General features: G+C 41.5%; 1 protein-coding gene across 1 annotated transcript in view; it reads right to left on the bottom strand.

The window, feature by feature from the left end:
• LOC149323270 (neuronal acetylcholine receptor subunit alpha-7-like) overlaps window positions 1-16,445 on the bottom strand; it is a 159,087-nt gene extending 142,642 nt beyond the window's left edge. Inside the window, exon 1 of the mRNA XM_089488673.1 lies at window positions 16,063-16,445. Coding sequence (XP_089344799.1) covers window positions 16,063-16,132 — 70 coding nt within the window. The 5' untranslated portion in view covers window positions 16,133-16,445. The remainder of the gene's footprint in view (window positions 1-16,062) is intronic.
• Between the last annotated feature and the right edge of the window lie 1,628 nt (window positions 16,446-18,073).

Raw genomic sequence — 18,073 nt, 5'->3', positions numbered from 1 at the left:
CCAAACAAGCAAAAGATTTTATAGGTAGAGCATAAGTGCCCTGACATTTATTTTAGGACTCCTGAAATTTGTATAGTTGCTGGTTTTCATTTTACATTTTGTATTCAGAGATGCCCCAATACAAAATATATGAGCCTCTTGTCAAGTCTGCATGGTACATGTGAATAAAATATGGAGCATCTCCCTTTGAAATATTCAAAAGTGGCAATCACAGAGATACAGACCATAGCTCATAAGTATCTTAGTGGGACATGCACCTAATTTTACACACATGTGAGCTTTGCACTTAATGCTAGACTTTTATATTTCATTTTGAAGAATCTGGAGCTAGGATAGTGATTTTAATTTGGGATGGGCTGCTGCTAACTTCATGCACGACAAAATACCCACAAAGTTACTGCTTCCAAATAGAAACGTAATGGATCCTATAAAGTGTGATGGGGCTACACTTATGCAAATCACTGTATTTGCACATGGTGTAATCTATATATGCCTCTCTTGCCTTCTTTAGAAGTTTTTAAAGCAGAGGCTGGATAGTCATCCATTGGGAGTGCTTTGACTGGGCATTCCTGCATGGCAGAGGCTTGGACTGGGTTGCCCTTGTGGGCTCTTCCAAATCTTATCATTTTATGTGAGGTCACCAGACATAGAAATCAAGATTTTAATTTTAAGTGGCTTGTTTCACAGATGCTACTTTAGGTAAAAAGAATACCACTGTACCTCGAGATAACAAGTCGCTTTATCAGATTTCCACAAGTTGGTATCTTTCAGATGTGTGAGACATACTCAGCTCTGACATAGTCAATACACTGTTATTCCACACATCTGGAAACCACCAGCTTGAGAAAGGCTTCTTTTAAATCATCTGCCACAGTTTCATTCTTTAAAAAAAACCCTAAAGTTTAGAGGTAGGGACATATATTATTTGTTCATACTGACTGCTGCAGTTCTCTTTTATTTACTGCGGAATATTACACCAGAATAACTCAGCTTCTCAAAGGAGTTGAGCTGGAGGTCATCCACATCTTCCCTCCAGCTCCAAGACAAGAAGCAATTCATATGCCTTATCTTTTCCTCACAGCCCTACTAGCTTAGCTCTGAACCCGAGGCAGAAAATCGTTGTGTTATCTATAGCAGTGAATTTGTCCTCGCTTTCTGCACCAATGTTGGTGCTGCTGCTGCCACTACCATTACCAGCATCCTTTTAACCACAAAAGTAGACTGAGACAAACATTAGAAAGACTACATTAGATTACATGAGAAAGACATTGTGTGTCTCAGTGGCCGCTTCATCGATTCAAAGTCAGAGAAGATTGTTGTTCATCTACCTTCCAGCACTCTAGGGTCAGGTAATGAAGGCTTGCTCCCCACACATCAGCATCCGAGGTGAAGGAAGGGGTTACAAAGGAGAGGAACTTCTCTTTACTAGTCAGAAAATACAGACATATTTCTGTATTTCCTTTATCTAATAGGAAAGTTTCAAGAGGAAAGTTGAGACAGAAAAAGCACACACCATGAAATGTATTTAAAAGTAAGATATGCTTTTAGATGGTTTGAAATCCAAATCTTGACAAGTTACTTTAAAATTAGTTACCATTATAGTACCTGATTTTCAAACTAGTTAGTTACTATTATAACATAAAATTTCAGTTTAAAAGTTGCTCTTTGCTTTCCTGCTTCTCAAAGAATCTTTTAGTTACCTTAAAAAATTAAAGGGAAATAAGAAGGGGAAACTATCTAAAAAGGGTTCACCGTTTGTACCAAACCCCATAAAACATTGCAAAAACTTACAAAACAGAACAAAAAACATGTTGGACATGCCAACAGGCAATAAAGTTTTGGTACCATATGTAGTGGAATTGCCCACAGGTGAAAACATTCTGGAAAATAATACATATTACAATAAAAGAGATCTTGAAAATGGCCAGAGATATATTTATTGTATATGACTAATTTAAATATTACAAAATAGGATGAAAAGGAATATTGGAGAACCCTGCTATACGTGGTTTCAGCACTCAGGAGATTACTAGTGCAAAAATGGAAAACAAAGGAAATCTTAGCTACAGAAGACTGGCTGATGAAACTAACAGACATGTTCAAACAAGATGAATTAACAAACTGTTTAAAGATTTAAAAAAAAAAAAAGAGGAAAAGTTGATAAAGACTGGCTACCAGTTATAGAATACTGTAAAAATTGATGGATATGATAAAAGAAAAAGATGAAAAACAGGAAATAAGAATAATCTGGAAAACCAAATTATGGCCCAAAATGATAGAGATTACAAACAGCAAATGGAGAGACAATACTAAAATCAGAATTTGTTAAATTAGAAGTGGGGAATGTGTCTTACAAAATCAGATGAATGAATAGGAGTACAGAATAAAGGATATTAACAAGTAGGAAACAGACCAATAGAAAATAAAAATGGGTAATAATGAAGGAAATGAAACGTACAACATTACTGATGTCAAGTTGAAGGCTTTCATGGTCGGCATCCGTAGTTTTTTGTGGGTTTTTTGGGCTATGTGGCCATGTTCTACAAGAGTTTATTCCTGACGTTTCACCAGCATCTGTGGCTGGCATCTTCAGAGAGTTTATTCTCTCAAGATGCCAGCCACAGATGCTGGCGAAACGTCAGGAGTAGACTCTTCTAGAACATGGCCACATAGCCCAAAAAACCCACAAAAAACTACGACATTACTCCTTTGTTATTTATTTATTTTACATTTTTTCTTCATTATAAAAAATAATAATAATTATCTAAATGCAGCAGCACAAGACACAGTAGAATCAAGCACTTGAATCATGAGCTCTTTCTTCTGCTCCAGCATTTAGTGAGGACACGCTCCCCAGAACTATGCAATTAACTAATTGTTACACTTATACAGCAGAAGGAATGATGTTGCCCCTCACTGTTATAACATAGCTTATAATTTCATTATTAGAAAAAGGGACTAATTACAAGTAACTCATTATATGTGACTTTTTGCTTCCATACCATGGTCAGACTGCATTACTTAAGAGTTATTTGACATGCTCAACAAAAATAATTTGAGTGTCACCATAACATATCTTAAGTGTCAATTCACAGAACTGCATATTCCAGTCTATGTATCGACTATGTATATCTGTAATATCTGTTTTAGGCTGCCATTGGAGTAAGAGGCAGAAATAAAATAGAGACATCTAGAGCATGTATTTTTAAAACATATAAAGATTTGAATGTCTATCATCTCTGGAGTTCATTTATATTAACTATTTGAAAAGAGCCAGTGCAGTGTAATGGTTTGAATGTTGGACTATGGAGATCTGAATTCAATTCCCAGCTCAGCCATGGAAACCCACTGGGTGACCTTGGGCAAGTCACATTTTCTCAGCCTCAGAGGGCAGCAAAAGCAAAAACTCCTCTGAAAAAACCTTACTAAGAAAACCCCTTGATAAGTTCACCTTAGGGTCACCCTTAGTCAGAAACATCTTAAAAGCAAACAACATCAACAAACACTAAACAAGCAAATAGCCCCAGCATGTGATGAAGCCCAAAGCTTGGAAGACACAACTGTTTTCAGGCTCTGATGAAATATTGGTCTCCATATTGGCCTTCAGATCAACTGATAATGCCCAGGAGTTCAGACCCTATATAGTACTGGCATAATCCATGCATTATGCCAGTATTATATGAACTGTTATTGTAATACAGTCTGCTATCATTTCAGTAACACATTGCAGTTTAGACCACACATACCACTGAATCATCAGCTTATACAGTGCAGAAAATGAGTGGGTACATTAAAAAAAGAACATCCTCCAAAAGGATAATCATAACATTAGGAAAAGTGAGGTGTCTGCCTCAGGCAGCAGATTGTGGTTGTAATGAAAAGGCAGCAAACCGCTGTTATTTAACATTATTATTGTTGTTGTTGTATTTTTGCTGCCAAGAATGGGGAGAAGTACTTATGAGATTTTCTGCCTCCGGACCTAAAATAATTTGACTTGACTAAAGTCTTTAATAGTTCAAGGCACTGTTTCCCCTCTGCCTTAAACACAAAAACAATATTTTGACAGCTCTTGTCCTTCATGTGTTTCTGAGACAGATGGGCTGGGGTTACTGCCAAAAAGCCGCCTTTTAGATGCACGCAAGTTCTTTAACTGACCACAAAGAGGTCATAACATTTATATTATTGTCTCAGTCTCATGCCTTAATAGTCCAGTGGCTTAAATAAGTCATTCTAACATTGTAATTCTGAAAATGATTAGAAAAGAAGCCACTCTCTAAATAGTACTTCTAAATGAAATACAAGATTAGCTTGGCTCCTTTAGACATTACCTCACATTCCAAATATCTTAGCAACAATTGGAGCTATATTGGGAAGGGTCCTCTGACTGCTCTTAAAGTAATCAGAAAGAATTCACTGAGAAATGTATTAAAACTCACAGAAACCCAAAATAAATGTGCAATAAAGTTAGCAATGCAACCTTTTACTCTTTAACCAAAGCCAGAGGCAACAGCTATTTTCTGCTCAAATAACCCCTTACCTATCTAGAATTAGTATTTGACCTTATGTGGGTTTTGCTGGTGGCTAAATAACATGCCATTTTCCACTGTAACTTGCTATTCTGCAACAGAGTTTATTAATGTCTTTCAATGTCCCTAAAAGACTGCTTGTTCGATACTACCAGGTTCCTCCTGGAATGAGCAGCCGCAGGGGAAGGTTTCTTAGAATCATCTATCTTTCTATCAGACCCAATGATTATTCACATCAAATTATTTGTTATTGATAACAATTATATTGGCTTAAACATAGTAGACATAGTGCACGTTAAAGGCAAAAATCCCTGGAAAATAAAAAGAGCATTGCTGTTTGAACTGTGCTGATAACATTAATGACAATAATACTTAGCATGTATATAGCACTTTTGCAGGGCTCAGGCAGGCTTTGTGGGGTCTGAAGGATAGAAAAAAGTCCTTGCAGCCACCTATGGACCATAATTGCACCTAGATTTAGAACATATGCCTGATATTTCAGGGGAGTACAATCCTTCATCATCTCCTGGATCAGGCAACCCAACTATCAACAGCATCCCTGCCTTGTCATACTTGCATTTCAGTTTATTGTCCCCCCATCCAGTTTACTACCATTACTTTCAAGCATCAATTCAGCACATCTTCACCTTCACCTTTGTTGCCCTATGGCACACAAGAGGCTGTGGCTGAAAGACAGAGGCTTGTCTAAATCCACTGACAGTTTATGGCTGAAGTGTTTCTATTACCTAGGCTCTTTGCCAGACTGTCAGACCAGCACTTCTAGACCTATAATTACAATATTGCAAGAGTGATTATCCTATATACACTCATATATATAGCTAACAAGCAGTCTGAAGGCGTGCACACAGACAATGCTTTTAAAGCATAATACTTTTCTGGAATGCAGTGTTTTTTCTTTGAAATCCCAAAGCTTGCTTTCAAACCTTGCTGAGAATCTTGTCCTCACTTCTTGCATTAGTTTCTTTGTTCACATACTTCTCACTGCAATCTGAAAGGATACCCTTTTAAGCAGCTGCAGCATTCCACACACACTCTGCCCATTGTCTGATGGGCTGCACATGTTAGAAGTCCCTCTCTTACACTACTGTTAAAGTTCAGAGACAAAGCCGCATTCGTTTGTCATATCAGTATTTGGGACTAACTGTGTGAAAGAGGTTGTAGCATAAGCTTTCATAGACTTGGTCTACTTCCTCAGATGCATCTCATAGGCCTAGTCTACCAAACCTTCTGCTACAACCACTTTCACACAGCTAGTCTCAAAGCTACTACATGATCCCTTTGCATACTGTTAAAGGCACAGGATGCCTTGCTTTTCTTCACAGCAGAATATTACATAGGACCCAAACAGACAGGCCAAAATGAAGCTGCTTCAGGTCACGTTGGAGGTATGCTGTTTAAATGACAAACACATCTTAAGAGGCCAGACACTGTGTCAAAGCTGTGCTCCAGTCCTTAGGACTGGAGTGTGGCTTTGGCGTGGCTTCCAGCCTCTTAGGACGCATGCATCATTTAAACAGCATACCTCCAAAGTGACCCAAAGCAGCTTTATTTTGGCCTGTCTGTTCAGGCCTATAGTGTCACTTCTTTTTTAAAAAAGAACTGCTCATGCCTCATTACTTCCCAGTAACATTAATTAGTGACATGTTATCAATACAGTTGGCCCTCTGTATCCATGGATTCTTTATCCATGGCTTCAAGCATCCACAGCTTGAAAATATTCAAAAACTATGTTCATTCTAAAAAGCAAAGCTTGATTTTGCCATTTTATATAAGGGGCACTATTTAGCTATCCCATTGCTTATAATGGGACTTGAGCATCCATGGATTTTGGTATCCATTGGAGAGTGGAAGGCTGGAACCAAACCCCAGTGGATACCAAGGGCCTACTGTATAAGTTGCTGAGTAGCGGTGTTGACTGTAAAACAAGAAAACAAAATCCAGAATCATCTTGCAGAGATACCCCAATCAGAAAGCATGAATTATATCATGCAAGCCTTTGAAGCATACAGGCTTTTGCATCAGGTAAAGATGAAGGGCGGGGGAAAGCATGCAGGGAAAGGGAAAATTGGTGTTGGGGTCACAGCATCTACATTTTTGCTTTGGGAAGTGTCTGTGTAGATGAAATGTAAGGCCACATGCCTTCATGACCATAAGCTGATTGGAGGAAAAGACAATAAAACAGAGGCAATAAAGTTTGGCTTCTCTATCTGAAGCTACAAAGAGAGCCATTAAAATGTGTTACTACTTAAAAAAAAAAGAATGGTTTTAATACCAAACGTTGTTGTTGTTTTTAAAGACCCCTAGTGCCCCCAAATGATTCTCCCCATAAGGTTTTCATGTAATGAGTAAACCTCTCTGGCCACATCAGAAAGCCTGCTGTGAGTCATTACATCGCTTCTCAAAGAAACATCATTAGCCACCCCCTTACCAAAAAAAAAAAAAATGTATTACAAGAAAGCCATTTGTTACTTGTGTTGTTACTTGTAACAAATTGCTACTAGGCTCTGCTTCACTAGTCCTAGGGTAATCAGATGCACCCGAGGCTCCTTTGTGGATGTAAATGGCTTACGTGCCGTTGACTAGGTGGTTCAGCACATGCCTTACTTGGTTTGCCAAAGCAGTGCCTGAGGCATGTTTTGAAAATCCCTCCTCAGCTTTGCAGAGGAACTATTCACAGGCTTGGCTGCTAAACTGGCACATTCCTACTGACACTGTACAGAAGCTGTCACATTAATGAAGCTTTTTCTTCAGTGTGTCCCCTGTATTACATCCTAAACAGAAGTACAGCATTAAAAATACAGGGGAAACAGTATTAAATAATAATGACATGCCACTAATTCTTCTCTCACCAAAAGAAATCATCCCACACAGTTTCCCCTACCCACCCCCCCTTTTGGTGAACCATGAAGGTGTGTTGACAGTCTTAAGTTTGTTATTTTGTACCACCTACCCTTTAGCATCTTTTGTGTAAGGCTGTCAGTTTCACCTCTCACCCCACATTGCCCTTGGCGGCCCACTCTATCAACCCAAATAAGGCCTGCACAACTTGCAGTCAGCCTTGTCTAGCAGCCCATCGGGGCTTTATGTAAGCCTTTTGTTTTTATTGCCTGCCTGGGACCACACAAACTGAGGGTCCATTAAGCACCTGGCAGGCTCACAAATCAGCCAGATGCGTTCAACTTGGCAGCTCACACGTTGTGCAGCCTTGGCCCAATTTATTATAGTACTAAGGTGCTTTTTAAAATATCATGTAGCTTCATAATTCCTGCTTGACTGGGATGCTGATCTTCAAACCATTCCATTGTTGCAGGCAATATTAATTTTAATGGGCTTCCGTCAGTATCAGGCTGTGGAGATGAGCCTAGTTTCTTTCCCCTGCAGGCCAATGCTCTTTTGGTGGCTCTGTCTTTTAATGCACTCATACAGCAGCAGGGGAAGTACCCCTGGCTGCCTCCCCCCATTTCTTCTCTGTGTTCTTTTAGTCTGTTCCCCTCCTACACTTGTAACTGGGCAAACATGGAGTCCCACTTCCAACTTCAGAAGAAAAGAGAAGCTAAAGGAGCCAAGGCAAAATAGATAGCAGCAGACCCAACTAGCTAATATCCTGATTCATCTCTATGTTTAAAAGTACTTTCTCCAGGTTGCAGACTGGCACACTTATCTGAGATCTGCAGTACTTGCTTGTCTCAAACATAAGGTTGGATAAGTCCAACATTTCACACATGAAATCTGGGACACAGGTGGCCAAGCAACATCAGTGTCTGGTCAGAATGGCAAAAAATATTAATGAGGAAGAACACGCAACCTAGGAGATGATGCAGCAGTTTGTTTTTGCATGAGCCTACCAAGAAGGTCAAGGTAATACCCCCTTAGGAACCCTGGAGGCAAAGTCATTAAATTCCTGTACTGAAGCCACTTGCTCACAAACCACAAGGTTGTGAGTTCAGTACCAGCCAGGGGCTCAGGGTCAACTCAGCATGGCATCCTTCTGAGGTCGCTAAAATGAGTACCCAGCATGTTGGGGGTAATTAGCTTACACATTGTATACCATTTAAGGAGTGCTTAAGTGCACTGATAAGTGGTATAGAAATGTATTTGCTTGCTACTGCTATGGCTATCAACTTCTCTTCTTCCCCCTGCTAATATAGGCAATGTCTGCACAGCTCAAATCTCTCTCTCTCTCTCTCTCTCTCTCTCTCTCTCTCTCTCTCTCTCACACACACACACACACACACACACACACACACACCTGCTTCTCAGCAGGAAGTTTCTGACATAGGGCCCTATCCAGAGTTTGGCTCAAACAGTCGGGATGACATCTGGGTCTTTCAATGCCAAATCTGGGGTTGTTGTTGTGTGCCTTCAAGTCATTTCCAACTTGTGGTGACCCTAAGTTGATTTTCTTGGCAAATTTCTTGGGGGGGGGGGGGATTGTCATTCCTATCCTCTTAGGCTGAGAGTGTGTAACCTGCCCAGTGGGTTTCCATGGCCAAGCTAGGATTTGAACCCTGTTCTCCAGAGTCATAGTGCTCAAACCACTACACCATTATGGCTCTCATCAAACCGGGATATACACCTCTTAAAAAGGATTTTTAAAAATCCCTGTTTGCTCCAGAACTTCCCAGAAGATCCAGGGCCCTCACTTCCAATGCTGGGTAGCTGTTTAAAACATGCTTTGTTGTGTGACCCAGTGCAGCATCAGCAGTGGCGAGTAGCTTGCTCTGAGATTAGAATGAGGTGCCCACCCATGTGATTGACACTGAGTGCCTTGTTCTGACATCAGGAATAACTCACTGACACAGCAGGCAGCACAGTGGGATGTGTGTGAACAGCCGCCCAGCATCAGAACAGAGGGCCTCAAGTAATAGGGGGAGATGAGGGCAATTCCAAGGCCAGGATACTCCAGGCTGCTCCCAGACTATCCTGGCCTGTGCAGAGAAGACAAGACCATCATTGACTGCACTATGAATTCTGTTTGCAGCAATTCAGGTAAGCCAGAGACAAAAGGGAAAGTGAGAGGAGGAGAGACAAATTGGTACATTTTGAAAGCAGCTGAAAAAGTGTTATTAAAAAGTATTAACTGGGACTGTCCCTGCCAAACTAGGACAGTTGGAGGGCATGGAGGTCTGCCCCTGGAATCAGAATACAAAACACTCTTTGTGAAACATGAAAGGGTGAGGCTGAGGAAAGTTACTTTTCTCAGGAAATTCACAACTACATCTCTTCCAGGATCTTTCATCCCAGCAATGAGGTGGATTAGAGTTGCTTCAGAGCAAAGTCCTTCAAATGGCCCTTGCTCTCATAAAATACTTGGCCACTGTGGAGTATAACAGGCATTGCACCTCATACAGACAGACTTTCTTTTGAGGAAAGGCCCTCTCACAGAATTTTCACAAACCTTAACCCATACTCTCTATTAGCTTCCTGATGGCCAGAAGAATGACAGGATGCTATGATTAGTGAATGTACTGGATCTGGGGAACAGCTGAGTAAACCCTTCAAAATCTAAGGGCTCTGAGCATTACTTTGTCAGTTGGTTTTTCCAGCTTTGTATGTGAGTTGTTTTGGTACGGGTCCCAAAAAGAGTCAGGATCAAGACATTTTGCTGTCTGAGACAAAACAGCAAATAATGCCCTTCCCACTCAGATCAATGCTCATAATATCCAAAGGTGGTCAAGTTATTTTTGTATGCTCCAAAAGAGAGATGGAAAAGGAAATTTTCCTTTTGAAAAATGCATCTTAGGGAGCCACCTAATAATCATCAACATGAATTGATGAAAACCAGCTAGAGTCATTCTCTTTCACGCCTGAAATGGAACCCTTCCCAGCTTCCAGAGGACATTGTATTTACCTAAAGTGGCACCACTGGCTAATACCAGTAGATGCAGCAGTAGTGGATAAGTTGTTGCTTTCCGCATGTTTTGGACTAAAACTCCCACAGTCCATTACAATTATCTGTGTGAGTGTCGCTGATGGGATCTGATGAGACTTGGAGTGGAGGGTCAAAGGTTCTGCATCTTTAAACCCTAGTCTAGTTAGGATTGGGTAAGAAGAGTTTGATCCCAGCAACAGACCTTTAAAACCTGCATGGTGGCCTGGAGTATTCCAGAGCCTAGAGGGAAAGGGTTGAGTGGGGAACTTGGGGGATTGTATTCTTTAAAAAAGTAACTTTTGCAAACTGTGAAGCACATCGATTGCACACATTCAATATCACACTGGCTGTTATGGGAATTAGAATTCCCATCAATCTCTACACTGTTAAATGCACCATGCATCAGAAACATCCATGGCATTTGGAGCCTATAAGAAAGGGTGGAGCAGCACAAGCTATGGTCCTCCAGATGTTGAACTGTAACTTCCAGCATCCCTTATCACAGATGTACTGGACATGGCTCCTCACTTCAGGTCAGTGGTTTTTAGAATCCCTGTCTGCATCATGGCCAAATGTTAAAAACTGTTAGGCAGCACTGACATAGTTGTTTTGTATTTAATAGGCCCTACTAGATAGTTTCATTTAGTTTGGCAGTTCAAGGCTCGAAAGAAATGGCAGCTGGGAATGGAGGACAGTAATAAACTTTCCTATAAGCAATCTGCTTGTACAATTCTTATAGCTACTAAAATGTCTTATGGGTCATGCTGTGCACTTCAATTTATTTTGTTTGCTACTGTACTACATAAACCTCCCATCAGCCTTGCCTAGGGACCCCATTAGCTAGCCATGAGGATCTGGATTGTCAGCCATAAGATAGTTTGGGTAGAAATAGTTGCTTAGCTGCTATTTGCTGCCAGGGGATACTGAAACCCATACACTGAAGGATTGTGATGCATTCTCTGGTGAACACCTTCTGTTGCATCATTCACCAACCAACAAAGTTTGTTTTAAAACAGTAATATGTATCATTGCCAGTGTCCAATGAAGTTTTGGGGATTTCTAGAACTGCAATCCATACCATCTCAGAAAATTGTGTTATGCTGATTAGAGCTGAGGTGAATCACAGCACAGGACCCATCTGGAGGGTGGCAACATGCCCAGTGCTGCTGTAGGACATGGATGTGTATTTCCTCCTGGTCCCCTGGTTGATATTCCCAGGATGGAGCTGTGCCCAGTCTATAGTATATTGAGCAAGCTGTAGGCTGCCAAGAAACCTCTGGGAGTTGGCACACACTGATGACATCACCTGCATGCTATAGTATATAAGGAATTCTGAAGCGGTCGGTGTGTGTGTGTGCAGTGTTCATTTTTCTGAAACATCTATGGAGGAGTTCTGCATTCGTATCTAGCTTTATGGAATTGTAGGATACAATTCCATTACACACTTCTCTAGGAGGAAATTCCACTCAGTGCAGTGTAATTTGCTTCTGTATCAGTGTAAAGAGGATTGCACTGCACATACTGCATATGGTAATTGCTATCATAAATAATATTAATGTAGCTCAAAATGCTTCACACTATCCTGTAAAATAGGGCAGAATTTTTAACCTCATATTGCAGCATTTGGATAGAAGCAAGCCTTGGCCATCCTATGAGTTCATGGCTCTGATGGCTCTGATTAAATTCAAGCGAGAGCTTGTAGCTAAAGTTTTTACCCACTATAGTACACATAGCTAAGCGTTATGGTGGGATGGATTTATTAACATATAGTGCACCCCTGCCATGCGTGGATGCATTTTACATGGCTTCCAGCTTATGCAAAAGCCGTTGGGGAGGTAAACAATGGCCACATGCATGTGTCCCATTATTTCCTATGGGGCTTGAGCATAGGCAGATTTTCCCTTATGCGAGGGGATCCGGAACGGATCCCCCACATAAGGAAGGGGCCCATTGTATATACCATATATATCTCACATCTGAGAGTAAATCCCATTTAAAGAAATGCTCCAGGAAAACATGCACAGAATTTGGAGACTGAACTCACAAGCAGGTATCAAAAATCCCTATAGGGGATCACTGAGCGAAAGACTCTGAAGCACTTAAGAGAAGGCACTGTATATAAATGTCAAGAATCATGATGAGGAAGCTGCCAAATCAATCTAAGCTGAACCTGTACCTTTTCTCAGGTAGAAAGAATCTCAGGCCCTCATATAAACTAGAGTGAGGCAGCTGTCCCAGACAGCAGATTTGGACTGTCATGAAAATACAACAATAATGAATAGTTATTTGCTACTCCTGTATTTTATTGGAGAGGACCAGAAGTATTTGTGGGCTGGTGGTGGTTTTGGCTCAGTTGACAAAATAACTTGCCATGGATGCTATGCGCTTGCACTGCTGTAGGGTCTTTGTGCAAAATTGTGTTGGACCAAACCTGTAGCTACACACACTTTAGATTAGGAGAAAAAGCACACCCTGCTTTCAGATTTCTACAACTTTTACAGTCCTGCCTAGATTTCTCTAGGCATCACAGCTCTCTAAGCTGCTGACTGGAGCTGTTTGCATGCATAACAGCAATGACCTATTAGGTTTGAAGAAGGAGGGTATGAATGTTATCCCAACCTATTAGGTTTGAAGAAGGAGGCCATGAATGTTTATCCCACAGAAAAAGAGAGTGAAACAGTCAGAGCTGACAGCACTGAGCAACAGTTTTTCCAAGACTGCATGCGTGACCCAACCAGAAAAAAAGAAACGACACTTGCGCCTCTGTGAGCTCAATGTACAGGACTGAGGGATAAATGGATATGCCGCCAACACGCAACCCAACACTTCCCCAGTCCAATTGAAAAGTTATTTTCACACATTACAACAATCATGTATGCCTTCCCTACTACCTACCTCTCTTAATATTTACAGACATACTATTTATGGGCAACTTATATGTCCAGGACTTTTCCACATGTGCTTTTCTTCATTCTTCTTTTCAAGGTTACTCATAATGCAGAAGGAACGTGACAGATCTACACTTTTTTTGTGCATGGGATTTCTGCACACACTGAGCGATGTGCATGGAGCTGGGATGGTGTGTCCTAGCTCTCCCACACTCAATGCATTCAAGGTAACAAATACTATCTATAGTTATCTGTTTTTTTAAAAAATTAAGCATGTGGAAGTGATCTGGATATTCTAGTTTCAATGAGGTTTTCCCTCAAAAACAAGTCAAGCCAAATTTCTCAAGTAACCGTGGTGTTTTAACCATCTTTGTTGTACGGGTGCCTATCTGGGGCAACTTTTTAAACAAGTTTATTATGGTCCACTAAATTATGTTTTAGGGCCCATGTTCTTTTTAGGCCTTACTCTGGCTTTCATTTTACTATTTTTTTAAAAAAAACAACAACAACAAAGTGCATCACTCCTGTTCAGTTTCGTATCTTATTGCAACTATAAATCACAGGATTACATTTATAGATTCGTTTTTACGTATCTCTTACATAATAGATTCATATCCGCTCTGTTTCAACAAATAAAGTTAAGCCAAAACCTATTTAGACCACTTGGCATGATTGGAATATATAAGATTAAATCCAGTATCGTACCAACTATAAAGTGATCCGGGCTTCTTTTCTAATGCTCTTACTTTAACAAAACAAAAACAAAAAAACTTGATTTTTGAATCTCATAATATAAATTGAGGGGGGGGGGTAAGAAAAATATAGAAATGTATGTTTTAATTTCTCTCCTCCATATATGCCGTCCAATAAGGCAATTTCTGAATCCTCTAAAAGGTCTCCTATCTTTAATTTCCCTCCTCCATATATGCAATCCAATAAAGCAATAAAGCTCCCCTATTTTTATGGTGTCATTTCTGAGAATATAATGATATGCTTTTTTCACAGCTGTACCCATCACAGTCTCTTCTTCCTATTACTAATATTTCTATTAGCTAGGAAAAAGTTGTCAGAGTTGGGTGGGTAATACAGTCTAGCACATTTCCATAATAATTTAAACAATAACCTTCCTCCAGTCTATTTTCTAGGTTCAGAAATGTCTGTAGCCCCATTTTAGTCCATGCTTTGATTTTTCCAAGGTTGCATGCATAACTCAGCACAGCAAAAGGAAACTATACATGTGGCTCTGTGAGACAAAGAACAGCCCCCGGAAAAAACTTTCTAGAGGAACCTCTCCCTGGGCTGCATCTACACTGCAGAAATAATCCAGTTTGATACCACTTTAACTGCCATGGCTCAAGGCTACAGAATTATGGGAACTGTAGTTTGTGGCCACATAATCCGGTTTGACACCACTCTAACTCCCATGGCTAAAAGCTATATGGGATTTGGGGAACTGTAGTTTGTTGTGGCATAATCCAGTTTAATGCCACTTTAACTGCCACGCCTCAAAGCTATGGAAACCTGGGAACTGTAGTTTGTTGTGCCACAACAAACTACATTTCCTATAATTCCATAGCTTTGAGTCAAGACAGTTGAAGTGGTGTCAACCCAGATTATTCCTGTAGTGCAGTCACAGCCTACAACTCTTCGTTTTCCAAGACTTTCTTCACTATCATCCCAGTACTGATGCTGGTAAAAATACTGCTCTGGGAACTGTAGTTTGTGCTGCAATAAACTACACTTACCAAGAATCCCATAGCCTTCAATCATAGCAGTTAAAGCGGTGTCAACCCAGATTATTCCTACAGTGAGGATGCAGCCCTGGAAATCCCAGCGACTCAGGTGAAGAGGAAGAAAACAGGCTGTACTAAAAGAAATGACAGTACTTGCCCATAGGGCAACCATACTTGCCCATAGAGAAACATTGGTGAATACTTGCCCATAGGGGATCCTTGGAAAATACTTGCTTATAGGGGTACATTGGGGAATACTTGCCCATAGGGGAGCATTGGGGAATCATTGGAGAATATTTGCACATAGGGGTTATTGGAGAATACTTGCTCATAGGGGATTGTTGGAGAATACCTGCCCATAGGGAACCATTGGAGAATACTTGCTCATAGGAGAACATTGGGGACTACTTGCCCATAGGGAATCAATGGAAAATAGTTGCCCATATGGAATTATTTGAGAATAGTTGTCCATAGAGAATCAATAGAGAATAATTGCTCACAGGGAATCAATGGAGAATAATTGCCCATTGGGGAACATTGGAGAAAACTTGCCTATAGGGAAGTACAGTACTGGAGAATATTTGCCAATAGGGAATCATTGGAGAATAGTTACCCATAAGGGAACATTGGCGAATACTTGCCTATAGGGAATAATTGGAGAATACATGTCCATAGGGAAACATGGGGTAATAGTTGCCTATAGGGAATAATTGGGAAATAGTTGCTCATAGCGGAACATTGGGAATACTTGCCTATAGAGAATCATTGGAGAATAGTTACCCATAGGGAATCATTGGGGAATACTTGCCCATAAGGAAACATTGGAGAATACTTGTCCATAGGGAAACATGGGGGAATAGTTGCCCATAGGGAATCATGGAGGAATACTTGCTCATAGGGCAACATTGGGAATACTTGCCTATAGAGAATCATTGGAGAATAGTTGCCCATAGGGAATCATGGGGGAATCCCTGCCCATAGGGAAACATGGGGGTATAGTAGCCCCTAGAGCCCGGACTTACCTTTGAAGAAGGCGAGGAAGAAGGCTGCCCAGAGGTACCAGACTAGTCCCAGGCCCCTCTCTGGGAGCATGGTCGAAGCAGCCCCAGCCCAGGACTCTCTGGAAGCAGACTAAGCCCCAGCAGCAGCAGCAGCAGCAGCAGCAGCAGCAAGAGCTCCTCTTCTCAGCAGCTCTGAAGGGCTGGCAAAAGGGGGATGATGCCAAGGTGCCAGCCAGCCAGCCAGCCTTACTTGCCAGCCTGGAGGGAAGACAAAGCACATGGGTCCCAGTCACATCGCAGGGGTGGCCCTGCTGGAGGCGTGTGGGTTGTGTGTGTATGGGTTGTGAGGGCGTTGTGTTGCCTTCCTCCTCCTCCTCCTCCCCTCACCAAGGGCTCTGAGCTTTTGCTTGTTGTGCCAGACAGGAGGCGAGAAAAAAGAGGGAGCTAATAGTGTGTCTCTCTGGGAAGGGGAGGAGAGAGGCCAGGGACACTGGTGCCTGAGAGGGAAAGGGTTGTGTGGTTGTGTGTGTGTGTGTGTTTAATTTCATCCCCTCCTTTGCCTCTTTGCCTCACACACTCCCTCCAAAGCCTCAGCAGTGCTTTTGTTGTCTCCCCTCAGAGGTCCCCCTCAGCCCCAAGGAGGAGAAAGGCACCCTGAAAAATGGAGGACGTGGAGGACGTCGAGACTCAATAAAAACATTCAAAAACACTCGTGTCGTGTAGATATGAATCCCTGCTTCTCAGCCCTGCTCCAAATGGAGGACCCTGGGGAAGCCCTTCTGGGACCTGGACTGAAGGAGGGCATGGAGGACGCGTCCTGGAAAAGGAGGACCTCTGGTCCCCTTGAATGTGCTTCTTAGTCATGCTCCAAATGGAGGACCTCGGGGAATCCCTCCTGGACTGAGGGAGGAAATGGAGGACGTGTCCTGGAAATGGAGGACCTTGAATGCTCTCCTTAGCCAGGCTCAAAATGGAGGACCTTGAGGAAGCCCTTATGGACTGAAGGAGGAAATGGAGGACATGTCCTGGAAAAGGAGGACCAAGTCTGGTCACCCAGTTTTCCACGCTAGTGAGGCAGTGGAGTTTATCAGACAAGGGAAATTGGAAGTATAATCCAATGGCAATCCGAACACAATCATGGGATTTAACGTTATTGCGTGATAGACTACCACACGCAATTTCGGGCAATGGGAAGTCAGTCCGAACGCAATCATGGGGTTTCACATTATTGCATGAGAGGTGATCACACGCAATTTTGGGCAATGGCAAGCTATTTTCAGGCAATGGCAAGCCAATTTGAACGCAATTTGAATTCACGTAAATTTGCTGAATTCACATGAATGCGTTCTGGCACCATTTTCTTTTCATTTGAAATTAAGAGAAATTCCTCCCATGTGATAAACATGTCTCAAACATGCTGCAAGATCCCTTTGCATTCTGAACACTGAAGCGAGGGTCATCCAAGCCATTGTATGGACAGTAAAAATCAGAAAAGCTGATAGGAAGAAAATCAACTCCAAGAAAGCATTTTCACCCCTCAAAAGTCAAAGAAGAATTAGCATACTGTGTAGTGTGTTATTTGTTACTTCTTATATTTGAAACTATATTTTCAAGTATAACAAGTAATATATATAACAAGTTTCACGTTTTATGTGGAACAAGTAAAATAATTTTTTCTTTTGTTGCCTTTTCCATTTACACATTTGCAAACTAACAAACACTGGCTTCTAATCCAGCTACATGCTGACACAGTTATGACGATGTATTGGTAGTGTTGTGTGCCTTCCAGTTATTTTTCCGACTTATGGCAACCGTAAGACAAACCTATCATAGAGTTCTTGGCACGGTTTGTCCAGAGCAGGGTTGCCATTGCCTTCCTCTGAGGCTGAGAGAGTGTGGCTTGGCCAAAGTCACCCATTGGGTTTCATGGCTGAGCAGGAATCGAACTCCAATCTCCAGAGTCATAGTCCAAGACCCAAACTGCTCCACCGCACCAGTAACTCAGTTCAGGAGAGCTTTATCATTAGCTCAA

The sequence above is a fragment of the Sceloporus occidentalis genome, unplaced genomic scaffold (genome assembly GCF_023333645.1).
Source record: "Sceloporus occidentalis isolate IW3139 unplaced genomic scaffold, rSceOcc1.0.p SCAF_1, whole genome shotgun sequence".
In the NCBI taxonomy this organism is placed as follows: domain Eukaryota; kingdom Metazoa; phylum Chordata; class Lepidosauria; order Squamata; family Phrynosomatidae; genus Sceloporus; species Sceloporus occidentalis.
Note: the sequence above shows the minus strand (reverse complement) of the source record. Positions and strands in the feature narration are given on the sequence as shown.